At 45.5% G+C, this 27,406-nt stretch overlaps 1 protein-coding gene across 4 annotated transcripts in view; it reads right to left on the bottom strand.

The window, feature by feature from the left end:
• Nucleotides 1–27,406, bottom strand: part of DPF3 (double PHD fingers 3) — a 328,225-nt gene that overhangs the window by 141,352 nt on the left and 159,467 nt on the right. For all 4 annotated transcript variants that reach the window (XM_060261375.1, XM_060261377.1, XM_060261374.1 and 1 more), the window contains exon 2: nt 17,546–17,706. In XM_060261375.1, the coding sequence (XP_060117358.1) occupies nt 17,546–17,706 (161 nt within the window). The remainder of the gene's footprint in view (nt 1–17,545; nt 17,707–27,406) is intronic.

Here is a 27,406-nt window from a genome sequence, read left to right as displayed (position 1 = left end):
GATACTGAACTGGAGGGGTAGCAAAAAGACAGAGTCAGGATACAGGATGATCTTGACAGGCTGGAAAACTGGGCTAAAACAAATAAAATGAATTTTAACGGGGGATAAATGTAGTTCTGCATTTAGGTAGGAAAAATCCAATGCATAATTATAGAATGAGGGAGACTTGTCTCAGCAGTAGTATGTGCAAAAATAATCTAGGGGTTTTAGTGGACGATTAACTGAACATGAGAGTCAGCAGTGTGATCTGGTAGCTAAAAAGGCAAATGTGATTTCGGGCTCTATCAAGAGAAGTATAGTGTCCAGATCAAGCAAAGTGATGGTATTGCTTTGTTCTGTTCTGATTAGATCTTACCTAGAGTATTGTGTTCAGTTTGGGGCACTACCATGTAAGAAGGATATAGACAAGCTGGGATGCGTCCAGAGGAGGGTGACAAAGATGGTGAGTGGTCTAGATACCAAGTCCTATAAGGAAAGGCTGAAGGAGCTGGGTATGTTTAGTCTGGTGAGGAGACAACAGAGAGGTAGGGCTGCCAAGCTCCCGCTGAGGGTGGGGGATCCCCCACCAAGGAGGGCCCCAACCCACTGAAAGGGAGAAGGTTGCAAGGGGGATCCTTGCCCCGAAGAGCCCCATCGGCGTGCGCTGTCCCTGGTGTGATGACATCACCCAGAAGTGATGTCATCAAACCAGGGATTTTGCACGGGGACACTCTAGGACTCATGTGAAAAACTCTATGGTACCATAGAGGTTTACTGCGAGTCCTAGAGTGTTTCTGATGTGACGGCGGTGGAGGGACTTGGCAACCCTACGTGAGAGGTGATATGATCATCATCTTCAAGTAATAATAATAATAATAATAATAATAATAAATTTTATTTATATCCCGCCCTCCCCGCCTAGGCAGGCTCAGGGCGGCTGACAAGAGTTCGATAAAATTATACAATATAAAATATACAATATAAGGTAATTTAAAACAACATTTAAGTTATACATTGATTTAAAACAACAATCTAAAACCAGTTCCAAATGTCTGGATCATTCCATAGTTTAAACGGCGGTGATCTTCCTGATGTTATCTGTACACTTGTATTATGGCAGGGGTCGCTAGACAAATAGTTGGTAATTAAACAGCCATCCTATCAAGTTCTACAAACGCCTGCTTGAAAAGGATGGTCTTACAGGCCCTGCGGAATTGGTCCAAATTCCGCAGGGCCCGTATCTCCTCCGGAAGTTGATTCCAAAGGCACGGGGCTATAACAGAGAAGGCCCGTGCCCGTGTACTCTGTAATTTCGCCTCCTTTGGCCCAGGGATAGTCAGCGTGTTCTTCCCTGCCGACCTCAGTGCTCTTTGGGGCTCATATGGGGAGAGACGGTCCCTCAGGTAGGCAGGTCCTCGGCCATATAGGGCTTTAAAGGTAATAACCAGCACTTTGTATCGGACCCGGTATGTAACTGGCAGCCAGTGCAGTTCACGCAGCCCCGGCTGTATATGCTCCCATTTCGGGAGTCCCAATAACAGCCTGGCCGCTGCGTTCTGCACCAGCTGCAGCTTCCGGGTTCGACACAAAGGCAGCCCCATGTAGAGGGCATTGCAGTAGTCTAGTCTTGAGGTGACCGTCGCATGGATCACTGTTGCCAGGTCCCGGCGCTCCAGGAAAGGAGCCAGCTGCCTTGCCCGCTTCAGGTGGAAGAATGCCGACTTGGCAGTGGCCGCTACCTGGGCCTCCATTGATAGTGAAGGCTCCAGTAGGACTCCCAGGCTCTTGACCCGGCCCGCCGCCTTCAGCGGCGCACCGTCAAAAACCGGGAGAGGTATTTCCCTTCCCAGAGCGCCGCGCCCCACGCAAAGGACCTCTGTCTTCGTCGGGTTCAGCTTCAACCCACTCAGCCTAAGCCAAGTTGCCACGGCCTGCAGTGCCCGGTCTAAGTTCACTGGAACGCAGTCAGGCCGGCCATCCATTAGCAGATAGAGCTGGGTGTCATCCGCATATTGATGACAGCCCAGTCCAAAACTCCGGGCAATCTGGGCAAGGGGGCGCATGTAGATGTTAAATAACATCGGGGAGAGAACTGCTCCCTGAGGCACCCCACAATCTAGTGTGCGCCTCCGGGAAAGCTCACCCCCGATTGCCACCCTTTGTCCCCGACCTTTGAGGAAGGAGGAGAGCCATTGTAAGGCCAGCCCCCTGACCCCTATGTCGGCGAGGCGGCGGGTCAGTAGCCGGTGGTCGACCGTGTCGAACGCTGCCGACAGGTCTAACAGCATCAGCACCGCCACGCCTCCTCGATCCAGTTGCCGGTGGAGGTCATCTGCCAAGGCGACCAGCACTGTCTCCGTCCCGTGGCCCGGGCGAAAGCCGGACTGGCAAGGGTCTAGGACGGAAGTACTTGAAGAGCTGTCATATAGAGGATGGTGCAGAATTGTTTTCTGTTGTCCCAGAGAGTCAGACCAGAACCAATGGGTTTAAATTAGATCAAAAGAGTTTCCAGCTCAACATTAGGAAAAACTAAAGTGGTTCTTCAGTGGAACAGGCTTTCTCAGAAGGTGGGCTCTCCTTTGGAGGTTTTTAAGCAGGCTGATGGCCATCTGACAGCAATGCTGATTCTGTAAACTTAGGCAGATCATGGGAAGGAGGGCAGGAAGGGCTGCATCAGTGCTTATTACCCATGGCCCTTTCTTACACACTCAGGGAAATGCTGATCACCACTTTGAGATCAGGCAGCAATTTTTCTTGAGGCCAATTTGGCCAGAGATCCTGGAGGTTTTTTGCCATCTTCTGGGCATGAAGCAGAAATCACTAGGGGTATGTGAGGTATTTGTGAGTTTCCCGCATTGTGCAGTAGGTTGAACTAGATAACCCAAGAGGTCCCTTCCAACTCTGGCCAGAATGCTGGTAGGTATAAGCAGGTTCATTCCTACTGTACAGTTGGTTAATGCAAAAGTATGTTGTTTCATGGGAAGTAAGAATGAAATGAATGGTAATGAAAAGTGCTGCCAAGTTGCAGCGAACATATGGCAACGACCAAAGGGGTTTTAAGGCAAGAGACAAACAGTCATGGTGTACCATTGCCTGCTTCCAGGGCTGACCCTGCTTACCTTCTGAGATCTGACATGATTGGGCCATCCAGATCAGTGTGTTCCCAAAACAAAAAAGGATAAGGAGTTTATTTTTTAAAGTAGGGGGAGGGAAACTGAAATTTGGGGGAAGGACTTTCTCTGTTTAATACAACAAATAAGTTGGATTTTCCCTGCATTCCATCTTAAATATATCAAGACCACTGAATAGCGCTATACTCATGGACAGCCACTTCATGCATTACCCCTGCAACCCTAAGTAGTTAACAGTGTTCTAAGGATTTAAATGTAATGGATTTGGAATGGTATAACTCTGTTTAGGATAGTATGGTACAACTACTCCACTATGGAATGACTGTATACTGTTCACAGAATTTTTGAGTGTTTGGGGAGAAATGGGGAAACACAAACAGACAAGGTTTCTGGTTGAGTTTACCACATATTTGGAAGTAGCCAACAACCTTCAAATTGTCTACAAAAGATGTGCCACATGAGCCTGTAATCTGAAGCGGTACAGCTCAGACACAGGATTACTTCCAAAGTGGGAACTAGAACTTGGTTACCATTTTAATATACAGAATATCTGGGAGCATTATTATTTTATTGAAGAGGTTATTAGCCTGTCAAGAACCCTGTGAATGCAGTTTAGACTGAGGGACAGTGACTGCCCTAAGGCCAGCAGGTGAACTTCATGGCAGAGTAGTGATTTGAAGTCAGCCTCCTTGGTGCTAGTCTACCCCTTTAATCACTAGGCCACACAGGTGCTGTAGTAGTTCCAGAAAGGTCCATAAACAAATGCGAATGACAGCACACTAAACATTATTTTTAAAGATGAAGCACATACAAAGTGGAAACAAACAGCTGATTCATCACTATAAAGCTTCCCACACGATTAGCTCAAAGTGACGTGAAGTGGAATGAAAGGTGTGAAATGCATTGCAAAGCTTTCCCCTCCACCTGTTTTTTCTTTTCCAAGGTTGTGACATCAAAACATTCAGAAATATCTGTCACTGCAGACCTGTGATGTCAGTTACAGAGCATACTTTCGGCAGGGCTGAAATCTGAAACAAGGGACACCAATGATGGGCTATAAGGGACTCATTCAAGAACAAGAGGTTATTCTTTTAAAATACAAATTAATACATAAGATGTCCTTCAAATGCACAGCATCTGGCAATCCTTGGCTGTGTTTTGAAAGTGTCATGTACGGCCTTGAACCACAGAGAGTTACATGCTTCTAGAACATTATCTGACAATGAAGAATTAGGTCACTCAAACTGAGAGAAGCATTTTTTTAAGGCTGGGGAGGCAAGAGGCCCCTGGTCAGACAACAGTAGCAACAACTGGCAACCAGCACTGATGTAGAGAAGTCACATAATCATATGAGAAAAACTCAGACTCGGGTGTGTGTCAAAGCAAGATGCAAAGATCTTTATTTGCTTGTTCATTTGGGGCAAGCACAACTGCTCTGATTAGTTTAGCATAGATTATGGGTACAATAGGAGGGAAGAGAACAGATCCCCCCCCCCATTTTTGTTTCTCCAGTTGGGCACCCATGCACATGCTTCCTGAGTAGTGGGAGGAATAAGCCCCCCTTGCTTGCCCTTCCTCCTACCCAGCAGAGTGCGTTCAAGCTCAAAAAGCTGATTGTGCAGATAACCCCTAGCAGCTAGACTAGAAAGAGGCACAACAGGGATGAAAAATGCCCTACATAAAAATCTGCTTCTCTTTTCCTAATTGCTGAGGCTGCGTGCTAACAAGCAGTACTACTACAGTCATATTCATCTGCGAAGAAGATTTCATTTTACTCAAGTGATCTTCAAAAGCAGAAACTACTGAATTTGAAACAGCAGAAGGATGCATTAATACAATACTTCTGCGGGAGAAGGAAGGTGACTGGTTTTTGACAAACAAAATGTTGAATTAGTAGACAAGACAAGGGAAACAAACAAACAAACAAACAGCTATTTCCAGCTACTCCAAGAATCTCCACAGCTCCGTCTACAATGATGTGGCCAATGCATGTGTCATCTTCGCCTTTTGTTCTCTTGCACTTCAGTGCCTTATAGGGCAACCACAGAGGTTTCCAACCATTTGATTATAAAGGAAATAACTGGACCCACAATGAGTTATGTTGTTTATCTCATTAGTGTAGAAGAGTCATAACTCAAAGCTAGAGTGAAAGGCTGGTGGGATGGAGTGAGGGAGAGAGGGAGGGAAGGAAGGAAGGAAAAGAATTGTGTGCAGTATTGTGTGAAACTAACCCTGAACTGTTTGTCATGAGATACAACCTTTATTCAGAGGACTGAATACAAAGGATGCAATGCAGGTGGAACAACAAGGGGAAAATGCTTCTGGATTCTAGTGTAAATTAACGAAGAAGTGCAAAGCAATGAGAAAGCTGCAATTTTGCAAAAGCAAAAAAGCAGGATAAATGGGAAGGAATTTTCCATCAGGTACTACTGTGCTATTCAAAAACATGCCTGTGGAGCAGCTGAAGAAAGTCACATGAAGCTCTACATGTGCCACTACGGAATCCAGATGGGGATGTGTGTCACACAACTGTATATACTAATAAACTAGTAAATAGGGGAGAGAACAGGGTTAAAATCCTTGTTCTTGATATACTAAATGTATACGGAAAAGACATGTTTAATGTTGTGGATTATTCAGTACTGCAAGCCCATGCTGTGGAGTAGTGGGCTATATAACTTGCTTTTTTTAAATACAGACCACTCCTTAAACCACAACTATGAAAAACAGCAAAGAAGAACTGGAAGGGGATGAAGCAGTTAAAATGCAATGTTTGTGCATGCATTGTTCAGAGAGCACTCATGCAATGGACACACCTCTTCCAGCACACATATATTAAGGCAGGGGTGGCCAAACTGCAGCTCAGGATCCACATGTGGCTCTTTCACACATGCTGTGTGGCTCTCGAAGCCCCCATCACCCCATCGGCCAACTTGGAGAAGGCATTTCTCTTTAAAACACTTATCTAAGCCAAGCCAGCTGGTGGCTTGGACAATGTGTTTAAAATTAAAGTTGTTTTCTTTCCACTTTCCCCTCCATCTTTTTGCCTTCCTTCCTTGCGTCTCTGAAAATCTGATATTTATGTCTTGCAGCTCTCAAAAAACTGACGTTTATTCTACATGACTCTTACATTAAGAAAGTTTGGCTACCCCTGTATTAGAGAGCTCAACTGGGCTGATGCCCTGGTTTTTTAAAATTCACACAGCTGATGGGGGGGACTGCAGAGTCACTGTTGACTGCGGTCTGCACATTATTAATTCAGGGATGTTCTAGGGGGAGAGGCAAAAAGAACCTATTTTCTGCAGAGATCTTTCCTGCACTTTGTCGAATGCTACAGCCCCCAACCAAAGTGCACAAAATTGGTATGCAAATTGTCTACCAGAATAACAGGATGAATACAAGAGAGGATTCAATAATCTCTAAATGTCTTAGATTTGGTTAGTGATGCAGTCATGGAAGGCTTCTCTCAGAAGATACAAGGGAAATATATATGCCTAACATGAATTAATCTCCACATTCCTATAATAACAGGAAATCCACACTCTTTCTCTTCCTTTCCCTTGTACTGGCATGAAAGAGGATGAATTGTGGCAGCTATCCTGTAACATTTAAGCATACAACATATATTTAAGGGCTGCAGCTGATGTGTGTCCAGGGAAGGAGGCAAGATAGATTTGCCTAACTAGTTTAGTGACAGAAAAGGCAAAAGAATTAGTTGCTTTGGCACCATTCCTACATAGTTCCTCTGCTAAACACAGAGACAACCAGAAAGCTACTTTCTATCAGCAGCAAGCTTGCACTTCTCCCAGAATGAGCTGTGGATAACAACTGTATAACCACACATGCTCAGTTCAAACATATAAAAATAAAAAGGTCTAACCCAGGAGCAGAAATCATTCCATTGAGGATGGGAGGATACATTACATAGAAATATATATGTATATGTGTTAGGAAGCTGTGCCAATACCATTTTTCTATTAGGCACATGAAGGCCCCCAAGACAAAAGAGAAGCTTAATAAATACCCCAAGAAGAAATAAATACTTTCTTCAAAACTGGGCTATTAGCCCTAAAACAAGTTCCTGTGTTAGGCTTCCTCATATGCACTCATGCACACCCCACACCAGCTGTCCATTGCTATGTAGCTTGTATTGCTGGGAAACTTCAACTGCGTTTTCCATCCCACTTCATAACTGGCTACATTTCAGAGGTGGGTGGGCAAAGGAATTTTTCTGTTTCCCTTCATTCACAGCGGGATTGCAACAACTGATTAGGGCCCATAGTGACTGTGACCTTGAGAATGAAGAGAAAAGGCTCCACTGTGTTGCTTATGCAGCAACAAACCTCTCTCCCAAAATCAAGATCTATCACAAGCAAGCTAGATACCTTTTCTATACCATGAATAAGAGCAAACAGGAAAAGGATTTTTGCAGCTTTATTTTGAAAAGCTTAACTTTATTCTATCACCACCAACCTTGCCACTCTTCTTTACACTCTTCTTTATCTCTTCTTTGGGATATGTTAATGTGCCTAAATTTTATTTGTTTTAGATATTTATTCTGGTCAATGAGGACCCAAAGCATCTTGCAACATCATTCTCTCCCCCTTCCCTGCATTTTCTCCTCACAAGAACTGCCCTGTGAAGTAGGTGAGGCTGAGGGAGAGTGACTGGCATGAGACCACCCAATGAGTTTCCATGGTAGAATGGGAACATGGGTCTCTCACGGACTATTCTGAAACTAACCACTACACCACACTAAATTCTGTCTTGGGTCAATATTCTGACCAGCAGTACAATCCTAAATACACTGTTACACCCCCACAATGGACTCTGCTGGAGATAGACCTTTTATGCAGGTTAGGTGGAGGACAGTCAGTGTGATGAAGTGGACAGAGTGTCCATCTGGGATCTGGGAGATGCTGATTTAAATCCCCACTCTGCCTTGAAGCTTGCTGAGTGAACCTGGGGCAGTCACCTTCCTACAACCCACCTCACAGAGTTGTTGTGAGAATAAAATGGAAGAAAAGAGGATGCTAGCCTGAGATCCCCATAAGAAGAATAAAATAAAAATGTACCAAACAGATGTCAAATGGTAGGACCATGTTTATTTTCCACAGTGTATTAAAAATACAGCTTTAAATAATAATTTTTGAACTGAAAATCCCATTCTCTGTGCTTGGGGTTAAAAAAAAACAGAAAAAAAGAATCACCTAACATTACATAGCATGAGCTTTACACAGCTGGAATAAATGTATTACTTTTTATGCTGTGTGTGATAAAGAAGGGTAAATAGAGAATATGATGCACCTAATCTCTCTTTTTCAAACAGGTAACAGTAACGCTTGAAGATTGCAAGCACGCTAACGTTCATTTCCTGTTCAGAAAGAAGGTTCTTTATTTTCAAGCGCATCAATAACAATCTAAAAGTGCCTTTTCCTCACAATCTTGTTTAAGAACATTTCCTTTCTCTTGGATAGTTGCACTCCAGTGCCCTTCTGCAATGAGGATCAATAAGAATAAAAGGGTTGATATGATTCAGCATTGGGGAGAAAAAGTTACAGAATCAGCTCTATTGATAGAAAGTGGAGGACAAGGGATAATAAGGGCCTTCTTAAATGTAGTTAACAAAAGAGATTTCATTCAGGCCAGTAATTTTAGACAGGTTCTCCTCTGTGGGTGATGCTTGAAAACTTAAGTGTTCCTAGTAACTGAACTCCACAGGGCATTCACACAACTATGCCATATGCTGACTCTGATCTTTGGGATGGGGATGCACGTGGATCTGGTGGCTGTGAATGAAGTTCCATGATCAGACCACTTTGCCCTGAAGGTCTGGATGCACGTGCAAAACTCTCCCTGTTTAGGCAGTGAGTGTATTTATGCTCGCCTGCCAAACCAAATGGACCCTGAGTGGTTTCAGGAGGCTCTGCAGAATCTGATGCCCCCTAGCGGTTCATTAGATGTGATGGTGGAGGATTGTCATTTGTGACTCTCCATAGCCATCGATGACATCACTCCCCAGCGTCCCCTCCACTGTTGCAGCAAAGCACTCCATGGTATACTTCGGAGTTGCGGAGGATGAAGCGGCAGCTGAGACAACTAGAGTGAGTATGGCAGCGTACTCATGACAGAGAGGCAAGTGCTTCTTATAGAACAGTTATGAAGGTCTATGATGGTGTTTCCCATTTGCAGGGTAGTGACCAGGTACCGGGCCATGGCAGCCTCACTACTGGGTTACAAGAAAAGCCAAAGTTAACCCCACCCCCAGCAAAGCATGACCTCTGCTCTGCTTCCTTCCTTCCCCCCATCTCTCTGTTGTGCAAAGAAAAGCTAGCCTTGAAGACTGACACAGGCTGCAAAGCCTGAGCTCCGTTTGGCTTCCTTCCTTCCCCTGCCTTTGTGTTGTGCAGAGAAAAGCTAGCCTTGAAGACTAACACAGGCTGCAAAGCCTGAGCTTCATTTGGCTTCCTTCCCCCATCTCTGTGTTGTGCAGAGAAAAGCTAGGCTTGAAGACTGACACAGGCTTCAAAGCATGAGCTCCGATTGGCTTCCTTCCTTTCCCCATCGCTGTGTTGTGCAGAGAGGAGCTGAGCTGTCTCTCCTTCCCTCTTCCCCCCCTGCAAGTGTTTGAGAGAAAAGCTGGCGTCCACTGGCACTTTAGACCCATGAAGTGTTCTTTAAGGTATGAGCTTTCATGTGCCTTGCAGTATGTCCTTTTGGGGAGATTTCCCTGGGAGGGGGGGATGTTTTCTTCAGCTTGGAGGGGTGGGGAGTGGGCATTCCAGTAGCTATTTTTTTCACCAAACAACCCCTGGGCAGAATTGTTGCTGGCTGGGGTCATCTGATGGTAAGGCTTTCTTTCTTTCTTTCTTTCTTTCTTTCTTTCTTTCTTTCTTTCTTTCTTTCTTTCTTTCTTTCTTTCTTTCTTTCTTTCTTTCTTTCTTTCTTTCTTTCCTTCCTTCCCTCCCTGCAAGTGATGCTCTGTCTGTATTCTTGGTGCTGAGGGGGGAGCAACAGTGGGAGGGCTTCTAGTGCCCTGGCCCCACTGGTGGACATTATGGTGCTTTTGGGGCATTGTGGAAGAGAATTTTGGACTGGATGGTCCACTGGCCTGATCCAACATGGCTTCTTTCCTTTTCTTCCTTCCCTCCTTCCTTGCATTTTTACTGGATGAAACTTTTCTGTTCATCATACTGTTGTTGCAGACATAGGAACTCTGCCAATGAAAAGTTGGCACCCCCTGTTGTAGCCAGCTGGCCTTTCTATGAGATTTCTGTGTGAGTGAGTGAGAGTGAGAGGTGTGGGGCAGAAAGAGATTATTGGAGATCACTGCTGTATATCTCAACAGCACTGAAAGTGGTGGTACTATGAACTTGGCACCATATTACTGGTCCTGCTTTTAACAGCCGTCTGACACCAAAATTAAACTCCACCTGTAGATATTAAAAAGGATGAAAGGAGTTCACTGGCTAAATATCTGCACAACAGGTTGTTTTTAAAGGCATGGGAAACACAGCCAGTAAAAAGCTTCATGCCCCTCATAAATATCCTTTTGGGGATAACTGCAGAAAAGCTTGTATGAACTTCATATAACTTGAAATTAATTCCTTAATTGCAGTACAATGCTCTAATACCTTTCACAGCAATTTCCCAGTGTTTCAGCCAAGGAAAAGTATGAAAAATAGCTGTCAAAAGATTTTCTTGAAACCAAGCAAGCTTGGTTGTAGCTTGAGGCAGGGTTCCAGTAGTAGCAGCTGAAGGAAGGGCCTACTAAATGTGTCAGCATATTTTGAGGTACAGCAGCTGCCAGGGCCCAGTGTGGGTGGTACACAGTGCTAGCATTGCTGATGGCAATGGCAACAGCACTCCCAACTTCATACACTGGCCAGTGCTGTTGAGGAAGGAGTGTGTAGGTGGTGCAGGCAATTGAATATGGGCATTAGGAGTGCTTGCAAGCTGGAGAAGAACACACAAACTGATAGGTACATGCAGGTGTGGGTGTGGAGAGAGAGGACCCTGGGAATGTATGAAAAAGTTGCAGACTGCCCATTTTCCACCCCCATTTTGGCTCAGCATGAGTTTCAGAGAGATTTTTCTAAAAACAAAGTTACTTCAGAAGAAGAGGCAGGTTTGGGGGAGTGCCCTGGAAGTGATGTCACAGGAAAAGGTGGAGTTTTGGATATGTGTGTCCCAGAAGTGACATCACTTGGCCCTTGACCTAGAAGTGACACCACAGGAAATGACATAATTCCTGTCTCCCAGCTCCACCCCCAAAGTCTCCTGGCTCCACCTCCGAATTTTAGTGGGCCATGAAGGAGAAGTATAAAAATAACTGGGCCATGGGAAAGAAAAGTTTGGGATGAAATAGCAATGAAGTCTGTTAAGAGGGAGTTCTATACAGCCTCCATTGAGTCTACGAAGTCAGACCCAGCCTAATTATTCAGAACAATTAGATCTTTAACTACACTGCTATCAGGCAAGCAAAATGGTAGGGAACTGGCTGTGATGCTTTTGCAACCTACTTTGCAGATAGTCCTGTCTCTCCACCAGGCCGTGGTTGCTACTGGAAGTCCCTTGTCTGCCTTCAGGTCCAATTTTGGACCACTTCAGCCAATTCTCTCGGGAAGATGTTGACAGGATCCTGTTAGCTATGAAGCCAGCTACCTGTATCCTTGATCCATGTCCATCCTGACTGGTTAAATCATGTGGGGATGGCATTGGGGCCCCTCTGGGTGAAATAGTCAACTTGTCCCTTTCTTCAGGGACTTTTCTGGAGAGATTGAAAGAGGCAGTGATTCATCTGTTTCTGAGAAAGCCAACACTAGACCCTACGGTCCTGGCCAACTACTTCCTAGTATTTAACCTTCTGTTTCTGGGTAAGGTAGTTGAGAAGATAATGCTGAACCATTTCAGGCTTTTCCTGGAGGATGCATCTGTCCTTAATGCATTTCAGCTGGTTTCAGCCTACGCCATGGGATGGAGACTGCATTAATCACTCTCACAGATTACCTCTGGAGGCTCTTGGACCAAGGCGGGACATCACTGCTATTGCTTTTAGATCTGACAGCAGAATTTGACATTGTTGATTCTGATCTCATGACCCACTGCCTCACCAACATAGGTGATCAGGAGGTTGCCATACAGTTGTTTTCCTCCTTTCTTCATGGTCGGAGACAGAGGGTGGTCCTTGGTACGGCGGAAAAAATTAAAATTGGTTTACTTACAATTTATGAGAGAGAGAATTAGCAGATCTCCTCATGCTACCCACTTGAATGTGGTGTGCCCCAGGGGGCAATTATCTCACCAATGATGTTTAATTATGCCCCCTCACTCAGTTAGCCCAGGGGTTTCAGCTGGGTTATCACCAGTATGCGGATGACATCCAGCTCTATCTGTTGATGAATGGTTGTCCAGACTCCACCCCAGACCATCGGGCTGAGGCATTGGGGGCCATGACTGCATGGCTGCAGCAGAGCCGGCTAAAGATAGAGATCCTGTACCTGAGCCAGAGTGGAGTAGAACAAGGTATCAGGCTCCCAGCCTTGGACAGCACACCACTTGTGCTGGCCCAGAAGGTGAAAAGCCTGGGAGTGGTCCTGGATGCCTCATTTTCTATGGAGGCCCAGCTCAATGCAATTGCCAAGTCAGCCTTTCATCATCTCTGGCAGATCAGACAGCTAGCACCCTATTCCTTCCCTCAAGATTTAGCTACAGTGACCCATGCAGTGGTTACTTCCAGACTGGATTACTGTAACTCGCTCTATGTGGGTTTGCCTTTGGGGCTAATCTGGAAACTCCAGATGGTGCAAAATGCAGTAGTGCATCTGCCAAGTGAGGTTAATAAAAGGCTGTGGCAAATAACATGCAAGTCTGTAATCAAGTAGGCAAAAGGGGACTATGAAGAGCATATTGCAAAAAACATAAAGACCAATAAAAATATTTCTTCAACTACGTTAAAAGCAGGAAACCAGCCAGGGTGGCACTGGAGCCCTTGGATGACCAAGGGGTAAAAGGATTACTGAAGGACAATAGGAAAATGGCTGAGAAGCTGAACGCACTGTTTTGCCTCCATCTTCACTGTGGAAGATAAGAGTTTGGGCACTCCAGAACCACTGATTTTGGGAGGAGTGTTGAAAGACCTGAGTCAGATTGAGGTGACGAGAGAGGAGGTCCTACAACTGATAGACAATTTAAAAACTGATAAGTCACCAGGCCCAGATGCCATACATCTAAGAGTTCTGACAGAACTCAAAGATGAACATGTAAGAACATAAGAACATAATAGAATCCATGTTGGATCAGGCCAATGGCCCATCCAGTCCAACACTCTGTATCACACAGTGGCCAAAAATTTATATATATATATAATAGCCACTGATGGACCTCTGCTCCATATTTTTATCTAACCCCCTCTTTGTGTTTTAACAATTTATTGATAACATATGATTACAAAACTTAATTGTATCTTTTCTATGCTAACCCATATGATATTTCAACCCCCCCTCCCTCCAATATTTGACTTCCCCGAAGTTATAAATTTAAATTCAATACTAAAGGTACCGCTAACCAATCAAAGTTCAATATTTAACCCCCTCTTGAAGCTGGCTATGCTTGTAGCCACCACCACCTCCTGTGACAGTGAATTCCACATGTTAATCACCCTTTGGGTGAAGAAGTACCTCCTTTGTGGATGTGGATCTCCTAACAAAAATATGTAATCTTTCATTAAAATTTGCCTCCATTCCTGAGGACTGGAAGGTAGCTAATGTCACCCCCATCTTTAAAAAGGGTTCCAGAGGAGATCCGGGAAATTACAGGCCAGTCAGTCTGACTTCAATACTGGGAAAGTTGGTGGAAATCATTATTAAAGAGAGAATTAGTAGGCACATTGATAAACAAAAGTTATTGAGGAAGACTCAGCATGGGTTTTGTAAGGGAAGATCTCGGTCACCTCGAGGTTGGACTACTGCAATGCCCTCTTCTTGGGGCTGCCCCTGTGCCGAACCCAGAAACTACAGCTAGTGCAGAACGCGGCAGCCAGGCTGCTATTGGGGCTTCCCAGGTGGGAGCACATACAGCCGGGGCTGCGGGAACTGCACTGGCTGCAAATAGTATACCGGATTCGTTACAAGGTGCTGGTTATTACCTTTAAAGCCCTATATGGCCTAGGACCTGCCTACCTTAGGGACCGTCTCTCCCCATATGTTCCCCATAAGGTACTTCGTTCAGGATCTCAAAATCTTATTGGTAATCCCCGGGCCAAAGAAGGCCAAACTAAAGGTCACCAGAGAGAGGGCCTTCTTGATTGCAGCTCCCCACTGGTGGAATCAACTGCCAGAGGAAGTGAGAGCCTTGCGGAACCTTGCTCAGTTCTGCAAGGCCTGCAAGACTGCTCTCTTCCAGTTGGCATTCAACTGAAATGGAGCTTATATTGTAGGAAGCTGAAGACATACCACCGCCACTGGAGAAATATGTATTACCAAAGAGATTAGCACAGAATTAATTTTGATTGTTTTAATTATAGAATGTGTTTTATATGTAATGTAATTTTATATGTTTTGATCTAATTGTTGTGGTTTTATAGACCGTTTTCGCACACAGCTCACCTCGCAGTCACAGTCCTATTCCCTCCGTAGCGTCTGGGCGGATTTCCCACCATCTGCGCTGAAGTTACAGGAAGTGCCGCAGCTTTTGCGTAGCAAACGTAAACTGCAGTTTACGTTTGCTGCGCAAAAGCCTGCGTAGGATTGTGACTGCGAGGTAAGCTGTGTGCGAAAAAGGTTATACTGTGAGCCACCCTGAGCCTGCTTCAGTGGGGAGGGTGGGATATAAATCAAATCAATCAATAAATAAAATCTTGTCTCACTAACCAGTTAGAGTACTTTGAGAGGGTGAACAAACATATGGACAAAGGCAACCCAATAGATGTTGTTTACCTTGACTTCCAGAGAGATTTTGATAAAGTTCCTCATCAAAGGCTCCTAAGTAAGCTCGAGAGTCATGGGGTAAAAGGACAAGTCCTCTTGTGGATCAAAAACTGGCTAATTAATAGGAAACAGAGAGTGAGTATAAATGGGCAATTTTCACAGTGGAGGGTGGTAAGCACTGGGGTACCGCAGGGCTTAGTACTGGATCGAATGCCTTTTAACATGTTCGTTAATGATTTGGAGTTGGGAGTAAGCAGTGAAGTGGCTAAGTTTGTTGATAACACAAAATTGTTCAGGGTGGTGAGAACCAGAGAGGATTGTGAGGCACTCCAAAGAAATCTGTTGAGGCTGGGCGAGGGGGCATCAACGTGGCAAATGAGGTGCAAAGTAATGCACATTGGGGCCAAAAAACCTAACTATAAATACAAATTGATTGGGTGTGAACAAGAGAGATATCTTGGCGTCGTGGTAGAAAACTCTCTGAAAATGTTGCAACAGTGTGCGACTGCAATTTAAAAGGCAACTCTATGCTGGGAATTATTAGTAAGGGAACTGAAAACAAATCAGCCAGTATCATAATGCCCCTGTATAAATCGATGGTGTGGCCTCATTTGGAATACTGTGTACAATTCTGGTCGCTGCACCTCAAAAAGATATTACAGCAAGAAAAAATGCAGAAGAGGGCAACTAGAATGATTAAAGGGTTGGAACACTTTTTCTACAAAGAAAGGTTAAAACGCTTGGGAGTCTTCAGCTTGGAGAAACGTTGACCAAGGGGTGACATGATAGAGGTTTACAAGATTATGCACTGGATAGAAAAGGTAGAGAAAGAAGTACTTTTCTCCCTTTCTCACAATACAATAACTCATGGACATTCAATGAAATTGCTGAGCAGTCGGGTTAGAACAGATAAAAGGAAGTACTTCTTCTCCCAAAGGGTGATGAACACATGGAATTCACTGCCACAGGACGTGGTGTCTACAAGCATAGACAATTTCAAGAGGGGACTGGATAAACATATGGAGCAGAGGTTCATCAGTGGTTATTAGGCACAGGGCATTGTTGGAACTCTGTCTGGGGCAGTGACGCTCTGTATTCTTGGTGCTGGGGGGAAGCACAGTGGGAGGGCTTCCAGTGTCCTGGCCCCACTGATGGACCTCCTGATGGTGCCTGGTTTTTTTGGCCACTGTGTGACACAGAGTGTTGGACTGGATGGGCCATTGGCCTGATCCAACATGGGTTCTCTTATGTTCTTATGTTCTGATGGTGCTGCCTGTATGGGTGGGTATTTGGCCAGCATTACACTATTTGCATTGTCTACCTACTGAGTCCTAGATTCATTTCAAGGTTCTGGTACTGGCCTTTAAAGCCCTTCATGGCCTGTGACCAACATATCTGAGGGACCATCTCTCCCCATTGTGTCCTGAAGGGCTTTATAATCATAAAATCAACACCTCCTGGTTGTTCCCAGTTCTAAAGATGTCTGCCTAGCCTTGACTAGGGACAGGGCCTTTTCTGCCCTGGCCCTGACCTGGTGGAACATGCTCCTATCAGAGATTAAGGCCCTGCCAGATTTGCTACCTTTCTGAAGGACCTGCAAGATGGAGCTGTTCCTCCAAGCCTTTGGGTGAGGCAGCAGGCGTCCAAATTAAATTAAACTGGCCTCCCTTGCTGAAGCATTTTACCTTCAACCAGGGCCGGCGCATGGGAGTAGGCCAAGTAGGCAGTCACCTCGGGCGCCACTTGGCCTATGCCCCCCACTGGCCTCTGCCTCCCTGCACCCCGCCATCTGCCTCCCCGGCCCCGCCGCCATCCATCTGCCTGCCTGCATCTCCCTGGCCCCGCTGCCATCTGCCTCCCCAACCCCCCTGCCATCCACCTGCCTGCCTCCCCACACCCCGCTGCTGTCCACCTGCCTGTCTCCCCATCACCATCCTGGGGCGGGGGTCTGGAGGTCTGCTTGACCCCCAAAAGTGCTTCCAAGGAGCGGCAGCACCGCTCCTCGAGAGGAGAAGATGGGAGTCGGTTGGGTTCCTGCCCCAGTGGGGAGGCAGGGATGGAAGGTGGCAGCAGCACCGTTGGTGCACTGGGCCCTGTCTGCCTTCCCTGCCTGGCTGTGGAAGAGGGGATGCAGGCTGCTTTTCACCTGCCTCACAAGCCCCATTTGGGGCTCAACAGAATCCAGCCCCGGAACGGCTATTCCCTGCCCGGAGGAGGCACCCCCCGGGTGGTGAGGGGGGGCGGGGGGACAGGCCTCGACCTAGGGGTGCCAGAACCCCTAGCGCCAGGCCTGCCTTCAATGGCCCATCTGAAATATGTCATCATTGGTTACTGGCCAGCTGGAAATTGTACTAAAACAATATACCTGCTCTGAACCAGGAGGTTCATTTGTTTTAATGTACTGATGTTACTGGTTTTAATGTTTTAAGTGTTTGACTATGTTGTAAACTGCCTTGAGCCCGTTCACAGGGTACAGTGGAATATAAATGTATTAAAATAAATAATTACCTGGTCCCCGATGCCTCTTTTCCATCCAGATGTAACAGTTGTTCTGAGCTACTCCAGTCTGTGAGTCCAGAAAAGGAAGACGGACGCTGCGTTCAGCACACAGCCGGGAATTGTAGCTGCGACAGTGTTCTATGGCTTCTTTGTAGAACTGGTCCCCAAGTCTGTCAAGGAGAGGGAAAAACAGAGCATAAAGGAACAGCCATCCACCTTCCCTAGAACCGTGTGGAGTAGAGGGGTCCAGATAATAATTAGCAGGCCTTTTTTTGAGTAGGAATGCACAGGAATGCTGTTCTGGCTGGCTTGGTGTAAGTAGGTGTGGTCTAATATGCACATGAGTTCCAGCTGGGCTTTTTGTACAAAAAGCCGTGTGAAACAATGGTGACATCAGGGTGTGTGGCCTGATATGCAAATGAGTTCCTGCTGGATTTTTTCTATTAAAAAGCCCTGCTAATTAGGTAAAATAAAGGTGAGAAAAAAAAGGCTAACAAATTACAGTCTTAATGCTGTAGTCATATACAATTTTTCTGTCAGCACCAAGTAAAGACAAATTGACATAGTTACCATTGCCCAGCGTAGCAAGTGCTAGGTCAATTTATCTCATGCTCCCAGCCTTCTAAGACAGGCAGAAGCCTACATGCCGTGTATGTGGGACATAAAGATAAGAATAAAAGAAAAACAAAAATTCTGCAGGTAACAAACTGGCTGGTTAATTCAATCAGGATGTGAAATTCCAGTCGTTTAGGGTTATCAGGCTGCAATGTCACTATGACAAGCACTACCTTCCTATGTAACTCAAAAGAGCAGAAGCACTTTCAGAAGGCCTCATAACCCTATACTCTCCTGTCCCAGTGCATTGTTCTGGTTAGAATGCTGGACTAAGACAACCTAGGTTTAAATCCCCACACTACTTATGAATCTTGCTAGGTGACCTTGAGCCCATAATATTCTCTTAGCCTAACCTAATTTACAGGGTTGTTGTGAGGCTAAAATAAGGAAAGAGAAACATGTACTCAACTGTCAGCTCACTGGAGGAGAAACAGGACCAAAACCTAACACTCAGATCCACATTTCCAATCCCACAGTCCTCCAATCTTCCATCACCCTTATCCTCCAAATCCCCACACTATTATGAATCTTGCTAGGTGACCTTGAGCCCATAATATTCTGTTAAAAAGGTAAAGGTGCAAGCACCAGTCGTTTTCAACTCTGGGGTAACATTGCTTTCACGTTTTCACGGCAGACTTTTTACGGGGTGGTTTGCCATTGCCTTCCCCAGTCATCTACACTTTCCCCCAGCAAGCTGGGTACTCATTTTACCGACCTCGGAAGGATGGAAGGCTGAGTCAACCTGGACCAGCTTTTGCTGGGATTGAACTCAGGTTGTGAGCAGAGGGCTCCGACTGCAGTACTGCAGCTTTACCACTCTGCGCCATGGGGCTCTTCTGTTCTTCTGTTAGCCTAACCTAAGTTACAGGCTTGTTGTGAGGCTAAAATAAGGAAAGAGAAACATGTATGCAACTGTCAGCTCACTGGAGGAGAAACAGGACCAAAAGGTAACACTCAGATCCACATTTTCAGTCCCCGGCTCCCAATCCCTCATTCCTCCAATCTTCCATCACCTCTTATCACCCTTGCAACTCAGCCCTTACACAGCCCTTCTTGTTCTGATGCCCCAAATGAGATCTTGCCTCAATCTCATTTTTTCTTCAATTCTTTCTTCTTCAGTTCCATTTCTCTATTAGCTGTCAAGTACCTGTTTTCAATTCTGTCCAAAGTCCCTCTTCGCCAAACTCTGTAAATCACCTATCTCCTTCTCCCCAAAGCCTGTAGCCTCAACCCTAACTTTAGCCACTGTGAGGTTTCTGATGAGCCCTTTCCATTTTACCCTCATTTCCTTTCCTCTGAGAACATTCTGACAGCATCCTTTCCTGAACACTTTGGTCTGCTTCCCCACCAGGGTGATTTCCCATGGTAGGCTTGTAGTCGGGACGATTCTGCAGTTTTATCACCCTTGCAACTCAGCTTCCAGACAGATGGGACAATCTGTTTTCTCTCCATTTTAGCAGTAGTTTCTCTTTTACATCTGATGTGCATTGAAGTCTTCCCATGTGATCATTTGACTCTCAAAATTCTCCACCCACTGTGTTTATTATTTTAAAAAAAACTGGAGAAGCACTGGTAACTCAGCAGTGCAAAGAAATACCAAAATACCTTTTAAAATCTTTTTTTTAATTCCATGTATTTGCAGGCAACTCCAATTATCCCCTTCCCCTCCCTAAAAGGGAGGTTGAGCTGTGGATAATTCTTGTCAAGAAACAGACAGACAGACAGACAGACAGAGAACAAGAAGCATGTGTAATAATGGATAGGAATAACACAATATGTTTAACAACCTTTTCCATGTCAAGGAAGGGACAAACAAATCCCTGTATGTCCATTTCTGCAATCAAAAATGGCTCAGGAGGGAAGCCTAATGCCCCTCTTCCCTACTTCTAGCTTATCATACATTGTCTATTACCACAACATTATTGAACCAAACTGATTTTGGCTCAATATTCAGAACAGAGGCAAAAAAAAAAAAATAGGTTAGCTGCTTCAGTGAATCAAGGGAGAGGCATTCACACATGACACATGAAGTGACAGTTCATTCCAGATTCCCATTTCAAATGGCAAAAAAAAGAAGGGGGGTACAAAATCCATTTGCACAAGGTTTCGATCATGCAAGAAGCATCATGAAAAGACTCCCTTGCACTTTGCAGTATGAACTCAGGAGCGTATCCTGAAAACCTGTGAGAAAATTAGGCAGCAAATCATGCCAGAAGGCGTATAAGAATTCAAATACATCACTTGCTTCCACATTGGCAGGTTCCTCTTGGAATGTACCAGCATAAATGACTGCGTTGTTGGTGTTTGTGGCTTGAATGGACAAGCATTTTTAAGACAGCCACATAACAAAGGACCCAAGTCAGTATTTAGATCAGGATCAATGTACTAAATGTAGAAGTGCTGAAAATTTTATTCCAAAGCACACATGACAGAAATAGGAGAGTTTACATGATTTGTATGAGAAAAATGTTGAAACAGCTTCTAATTTGCAATGATGCCTTGTCCTTCTAACAGTTTCCATGTGACAGGCAATTATGTAATTTAGTAGAAAAAGGCATATGCTTGTTAAAGTGTCATTGTTTGTACTGTAATGGGCTTAAAAACATGTAAGATAGACTAACAGCTTTTCTATGCACACATTCAATGCTTGTGATCCAAACCACATGTTCTTGGAAGAAAGTCCAATGTCTTTCACAATACATGGTTAGCATCATTTTACCTTTTATACAACAGCCCTGCAAATCTCTTTTTCAGAAAAGTAGTCTAACAACCCATTTCAAGGCAGTAGATCAACAGTATGAGAACTGCTATTTGGGGGGGTGGGAAGATGATGATTTGCACCATCTAGCCCTTGTAATCCAGACATTGACTGCTTGGCTAACCCTCCCTTTCTTGGTCACCAGAGTCTGGTTGGGGCAGATTTAGAGAAGTGGGAAGGCCGGTGCAAATCCTCAGTACTAAGCAGCCAGAGGAATGTGTGTTTGCATATACATGTGCATATACCATACCCTACTTAACTGCCCAAGGGACACACTGGCTTGGAGAACCAGATGTGATAGTGAAGAGGCAACCTGTAAGAAAGAGAGCTTACCTGGGCAAGGGAATAATACAGGAAATTCAGCTTCAATGAGGAAAAAACACTGGGTGAGGGAAAATATGCTGAAAAGATGTAATGGGAGGGCATAGACATCAGTGTAAAATTTTGGGGAAGTACCGGTATATAGCACAGCCATCTAGTGACAGAAAGTAGCACTACAGGCAAATGGAAAATGGTAGTCTAGGACAAAGTTCCTTAATTTGCATACTTGGAGAAGTATTTATTAATACTTGGAGAAGTATTTATTATTCATATTAAAATACCAGTCTAAATGATAGAGCTCAAATGTTGGCATTAATGGCTGTGACTGAGCTATTACACTCTTGTGCTAGCATGTCCCTACCCCCACCTCCACCCAGTGGCAGGGAGGATAATGTTGTCCAAATGGAAGTATTGAACTGGAAAAAAGACTTTGGGTAGCAGTCTTGATATTGTGAACTTTAGGAATCATATCCAGCCCTGGTTCCATTCTTTTCCATTTTGATTACATATATTTGTTTTACTCTTCCAAAGTGGGAGGAAACACTTAACTGAGGTTCCATATTTCCTGGGTGGGGCTTAGAGACAGAGAGAGAAGAGACCCTGAATACCTGAACTCAGCCCTTGGTTTGAACACTAGATTACACAGTTAGCCATGTCTAGGAAAGCCCTTATACTAGCTTGATTTATGCAGTAACGAGTTGTTTGACCTCCCTGGGTCCTCCACACAAAACTAAATAATCAAAATCTGATTAATAGTTGAGAAAAGAGATGCCACAACATAAATAGACTACACTGGAGGTTAATACACACACACACACACACACACACACAAAACACATAAAACACATACAACATGGTCCCTATGAATTGTACCCTCTGGGATGGGACTAGACCAGGGGTGGCCTAACTTGCTTAATGTAAGAGCCACATAGAATAAAGGTCAGATGTCTCAGAGCTGCAAGACAGGAGTATCAAATTTTTGAGAGCCAAAAGACAGGGATGGTGAGAGGAAGGAAGGCAGGCAGGAAGGCAAGCAGTGGGGTGAGGTGGAAAGAAAGCAACTTTAACTTAGAACATATGAAGCTGCCTTCTACTGAATCAGACCCTGGGTCCATCAAAGTCAGTATTGTCTACTCAGACTGGCAGCAGCTCTCCAGGGTCTCAAGATGAGGTTTTTCACGCCTATTTGCTTGGACCCTTTTTAGTGGGCAATACCAGGGATTGAACCTGGGACCTCCTGCTTATCAAGCAGATGCTCTACCACTAAGTCACCGTCCCTCCCTTTAAATGCCATCCCTTTCACTTTAAATGCATTCTCCAAGCCATAGGCTGGCTTGGCGAAGTAATTTAGAGAGAGAAATGCCTTCTCCAAGCTGGCTGATGAGGCAGTAGGGGTTTGGGGAGCCACACAATGTGTAAGAGCCACATGTGGTTACCGAGCCACAATTTGGCCACCCCTGGACTAGACAGAACTTCACCCAATTTGTCAGTAGTCCCAATCTTTGACAGGTCTCCAAACTAGGAAAGAATGCCTCAATAACTGGTCTCTGGAATCCACTATCACCAGCAATAGTCCAAGTAAGGGAAAATGTCAACCTTGCAAACAAATGTAGGCAATCACTAGGACTAAACATTCTGAAAATATCCTGAGCGCTGTGGTAAAAGCAAAAGGCAAAACAGTGTACTGGAACACACAAAAAATGTATAGGATAGTGTTGCCAGGTCTGACTCAGGAAAAATTTGGGACTTTGAGGTAGAACCAGGGGACTTTGGGGGGTGCAGCCAGGAGCAAGTACAACTTAATTTCAAAGGGAGTTCTGGCTATCACATTTAAAGGGACCTGTCACGACTCAGGGGGGTCTTACCAAATTGCTGCCACCACTCTGGGTTAGGGTTTCCCTTGAGAAGGCCCAGAGTTCTCTCCCAAGCCCTTCAGGCCTCCCTTAGCTAGGCCAAATAATGGGCGTGAGGACCAGGCAGAGTGAACAACAACAAAAAAGGTTTATTTTAGTGCAATATAAATGAACAAGGTGCATGAAACAGTAAAAGGGTGAAGGGAAAATAAACAGAAGCCCTAACGCATCTATCTCTGCAGTCCCTACTCTAATGCCACACTTCCCCCGCCCTTGGGTAAGGGCCTCTCCCTTGCTTACAGCTCTCCAGGCAACAGCCTGCCTCCAGCTCAGCCTTCCAGGGAAAGAACACCCACTTCCTGGGCTGGGCCTTTATATTCTCTTCCCAGGCCCCACCTGTCAAGCATGGTTGAATATTATTGTCAATTGATTGTTTTAGGGTCTGGCCTAAATCTGATCTGTGAATTGTCATGAAGGACCCAAGTCCATTTGTTTGTTATTCTTTCCCCTTTCCTTTCCCGCTTTATGAGTAATTTAATTTAATTTAGAGTAGTGTAAAGGGAACAAAGTAATCAGCACCTTCCCATATATCCTCTGCAGGGAGGATGAGACATCTGGCGAAAGCAAGGACAAAGTTCTGATAAATGTCCTGGGGAAGTAGACAGTCTGATAGTTTAGGTGTGAACGCTTCCCCGCAGCCCCCTCCCTTGGAATCCCTTTGAAGTATGCCTTAAAAGTATTGTATCAATGTATCAGTTTCATTACTCCCAAGAAATGGCTTCGGCTAAAGTATCAGTCTATCAGTAAACGTAGTCTTTGTATCAACTTTGACTAGTCATTGAACCCGCATGCTTGACACCACCCCTCTCAGAGCCTGTTTCCCTCCACACCCCTTGCTACCCAATCAGAGGGACAGAGGGGATCCTGGGAGATGTAGGCTTTTCCCAGTAACTCCTAAGCAGGCTTCCCTGAGACCTGCAGGCCTCGCTAGGCCCAGGATCATGACACCCGCCTGCTAGACCAAATCATGGGGTCTGGCAATCTAGATCTCCATCGATGAGGTCTACCCAAAATGGGGTTGTTCCGGAAAACAAATACAAAACCATTAATATATACAGATAAGCAGTGGAACCCGAGAACACACAGGGTAGAGATTAATAAGCACAGTCTCTATCTCAGGAGCTTAGGGTTGGTAAGTTTGGCTGTCAGTAGCGGTTTGTATCTTCTCCCTCTAGTGAAGTGGGCATCAGGCTTTACAGTACCTTTCCTTGGACCTGCTCGCTTGAGTCTCACCACCCGACCATCCACCTTATGTGGTGCAGCTGCCAGTGCAGCATTTGCTTCCTCCTGGCAAGAATAGGTCACAAACCCACGGTAACATTTTGTCTGTGGATCTCTCACTACCACATAATCAGTGAGTGTGCCCCAGGTTTCAAAGTGTTCCCTCAAGTCTGAAAGTTCAGGCCACCTACAAACAGTTTTCTCATCTGCTCTGGTTCCTTAGAACCCTGTCTCTGTGAAGATCCGTTGTTGAACTTTGCAGTTTCCCTCTCCTCCATACAATCCACTCCAGGAGAGTATTTGGATTCCATTGCTTTCTTCTGCCATCTGCGTACATGTTCCTCCAAATCCTCCCCTATAAACACAGACACAGCGACCTTCCATGTTCCAGTCCAACCCTCATACTGGATGGATATTCTGGCCACTGGAAGGGTAACTCCTTCAACTTCATTGATGTGTAGCACCTTCCTTCCTTCAACTGGGAGGAAATACTTCGGGTCCACAAGAGAATGATGGACAGAAGACAAAAGGGAAGCAGTGCCTCGCCAGGCTATCACACCATGCCCATCCACCGTCACTTCCTTGTGGTGACACTGAGGAATACACTCAGGGTCTGGTTCAGAAGAAGTTGGCCCAGGGCCCATTGGCATCATGTGGAATGCCACAGTAGTAGCAGACTTTGGACACTGACTCCGGATACGTCCCAACTCATTGCAGGAATAACAGCAGGGTACCTTCTGATCTCCTGTTGGCAGCTTCACACCAACACCTGTAGAACTAGGAAGCTGTTGCTGGGACAGTTCTTCCTTCACTTCAGACTGCTTCTCGGCACCAGGGTCAGGAGGGAGCTTTGGGCATTCCTTTGGGCGCCAATCATGACTGGTGATGGGTCTCCACCCTCCATAGGCCTCAGCCAGGCAGTCTGCCCATTGTCCAGTTTCTTTGATGGTGGAAGGGCTCTTGTCAATCAGCAGGCATCGAATGTGTCAGGGATGAGAGTCAAGAACTGATCAATGCACATTAAAGCCTTTACATCATCTAAAGTCTTAGCATCAACTACTTCAATCATAGGCCTTCCCCAGCATATACATTAATTGTGGGTAGGACTCCTTGGGTTCAGGTTTCACTTCCTTGAACCTCTTTCGGGCTCCTTCTTTGGAGAACCCCACCCTCTCACACACTCGCTGTTTAAACAGCTTGTAGTCGAACCTCTCTTCACCTTCCATCTGCCCAGACACTGAAGCCAGAATTCCACTTACCTGGGGTCTCAACTTCTCCATATACACTTCTGCGGGAAGCTTGTAGTACATGCAAACTTGCTCAAAGTTTTGCAGGAATGCCTCAATGTCCTCCCCTTCCTTGTATAAAGAGTATTTTCGTCTATCTCCCTGCACAGCAACATCTGGAGGAAGCTGCCCTTTTCCAATTTTTAAAAGTTCCATGTGCCAGCTTCATTTTTTCCAGCTCCATTTTAGTTGCATTCTCTCTCTCCTCTTTCAGCATCCTTTCTGTCTCTAACTGAGCTGCATTCTCTTGCTTTTGCAGCTCTATTCTGGCTGCATTCTCTTGTTTTTGCAGCTCTATCTCCAGCCTGGTCTTCTCAAGCTCTGCCTGCTTAATTTGCAGTTGAAGACTCAAGACCTCCTCACTTGGGCATGCCATCTCTCTGTCTGGTGTTTTCTCCTCAGACACCAGATCAACAGCCTCTGGTTGGGTCTTTGTTCTAGGGACAGGCGTGTCCTCTGGCTTCTCTTTCCCAGACAGGAGGAGCATACACTATCTAGCCTCACTAACCAGTTGACCCGAGAGCTAGAAAATAAACAAAACACCCTTTCACCACCTTTACCAGATCTTACTTGGTCTTGTCAGCACCTTCAGAAAATGTGGCTTCCTTAAGCCAAAAGCAAAACATTTTTCCAAGGCCAGATGGCACTCTGCCTCACCAGGGTCCAAAACTAGTCCACCCCACAACTGCAGCCACCATGTCACAACTCAGGGGGATCTTACCAAATTGCTGCCACCACTCTGGGTTAGGGTTCCCATTGAGAAGGCCCAGAGTTCTCTCCCAAGCCCTTCAGGCCTCCCTTAGGTAAGCCAAATAATGGGCGTGAAACCAGGCAGAGTGAACAACAAAAAAAAGGTTTATTTTAGCGCAATATAAATGAACATGGTGCATGAAACAGTAAAAGGGTGAAGGGAAAATAAACAGAAGCCCTAACGCGTCTATCTCTACAGTCCCTACTCTAATACTACACTTCCCCCGCCTCTCCCTTGCTTACAGCTCTCCAGGCAACAGCCTCCCTCCAGCTCAGCCTTCCAGGGAAAGAACACCCACTTCCTGGGCTGGGCCTTTATATTCTCTTTTCAGGCCCCACCCTTCTCAGAGCCTGTTTCCCTCCACACCCCTTGCTACCCAATCAAAGGGACAGAGGGGATCCTGGGAGATGTAGGCTTTTCCCAGTAACTCCTAAGCAGGCTTCCCTGGGACCTGCAGGCCTTGCTAGGCCCAGGATCATGACAGGACCGCACTCCTTTTGAATGTCTTCCCTTCACTGGAAATAATGAAAGATGGGGCACCTTCTTTTGGTTCTCATAGAATTGGACCCCCTGGTCCATTCTTTTTGAAATTTGGTGGGTTTTTTGAGGAGAGACACCAGATGATATGCTGAAAATTTGGTGCCTCTACCTCAAAAAACAGCTCCTCCAAAGTCCCAGATATCCACAGATCAATTCTCCATAGGGTTGCCAATCCCCAGGTGGGGGCAGGGGATCCCCCGGTTTGGAGGCCCTCCCCCCGCTTCAGGGTCATCAGAAAGCGGGGGGAGGGGAGGGAAATATCTGCTGGGAACTTTATTACTCCCTATGGGGATGTATTCCCATAGGAAATAATGGAGAATGGATCCGCGAGTATCTGGGGCTCTGGGGGGGGCTGTTTTTTGAGATAGAGGCCCCAAATTTGCAGCGTAGCATCTGGTGCCTCTCCTCAGAATACCCTCCAAGTTTCAAAAAGATCGGATCAGGGGGTCCAATTCTATGTGCCGC

The sequence above is a fragment of the Heteronotia binoei genome, chromosome 21, assembly GCF_032191835.1.
Source record: "Heteronotia binoei isolate CCM8104 ecotype False Entrance Well chromosome 21, APGP_CSIRO_Hbin_v1, whole genome shotgun sequence".
Classification (NCBI taxonomy): domain Eukaryota; kingdom Metazoa; phylum Chordata; class Lepidosauria; order Squamata; family Gekkonidae; genus Heteronotia; species Heteronotia binoei.
Note: the sequence above shows the minus strand (reverse complement) of the source record. Positions and strands in the feature narration are given on the sequence as shown.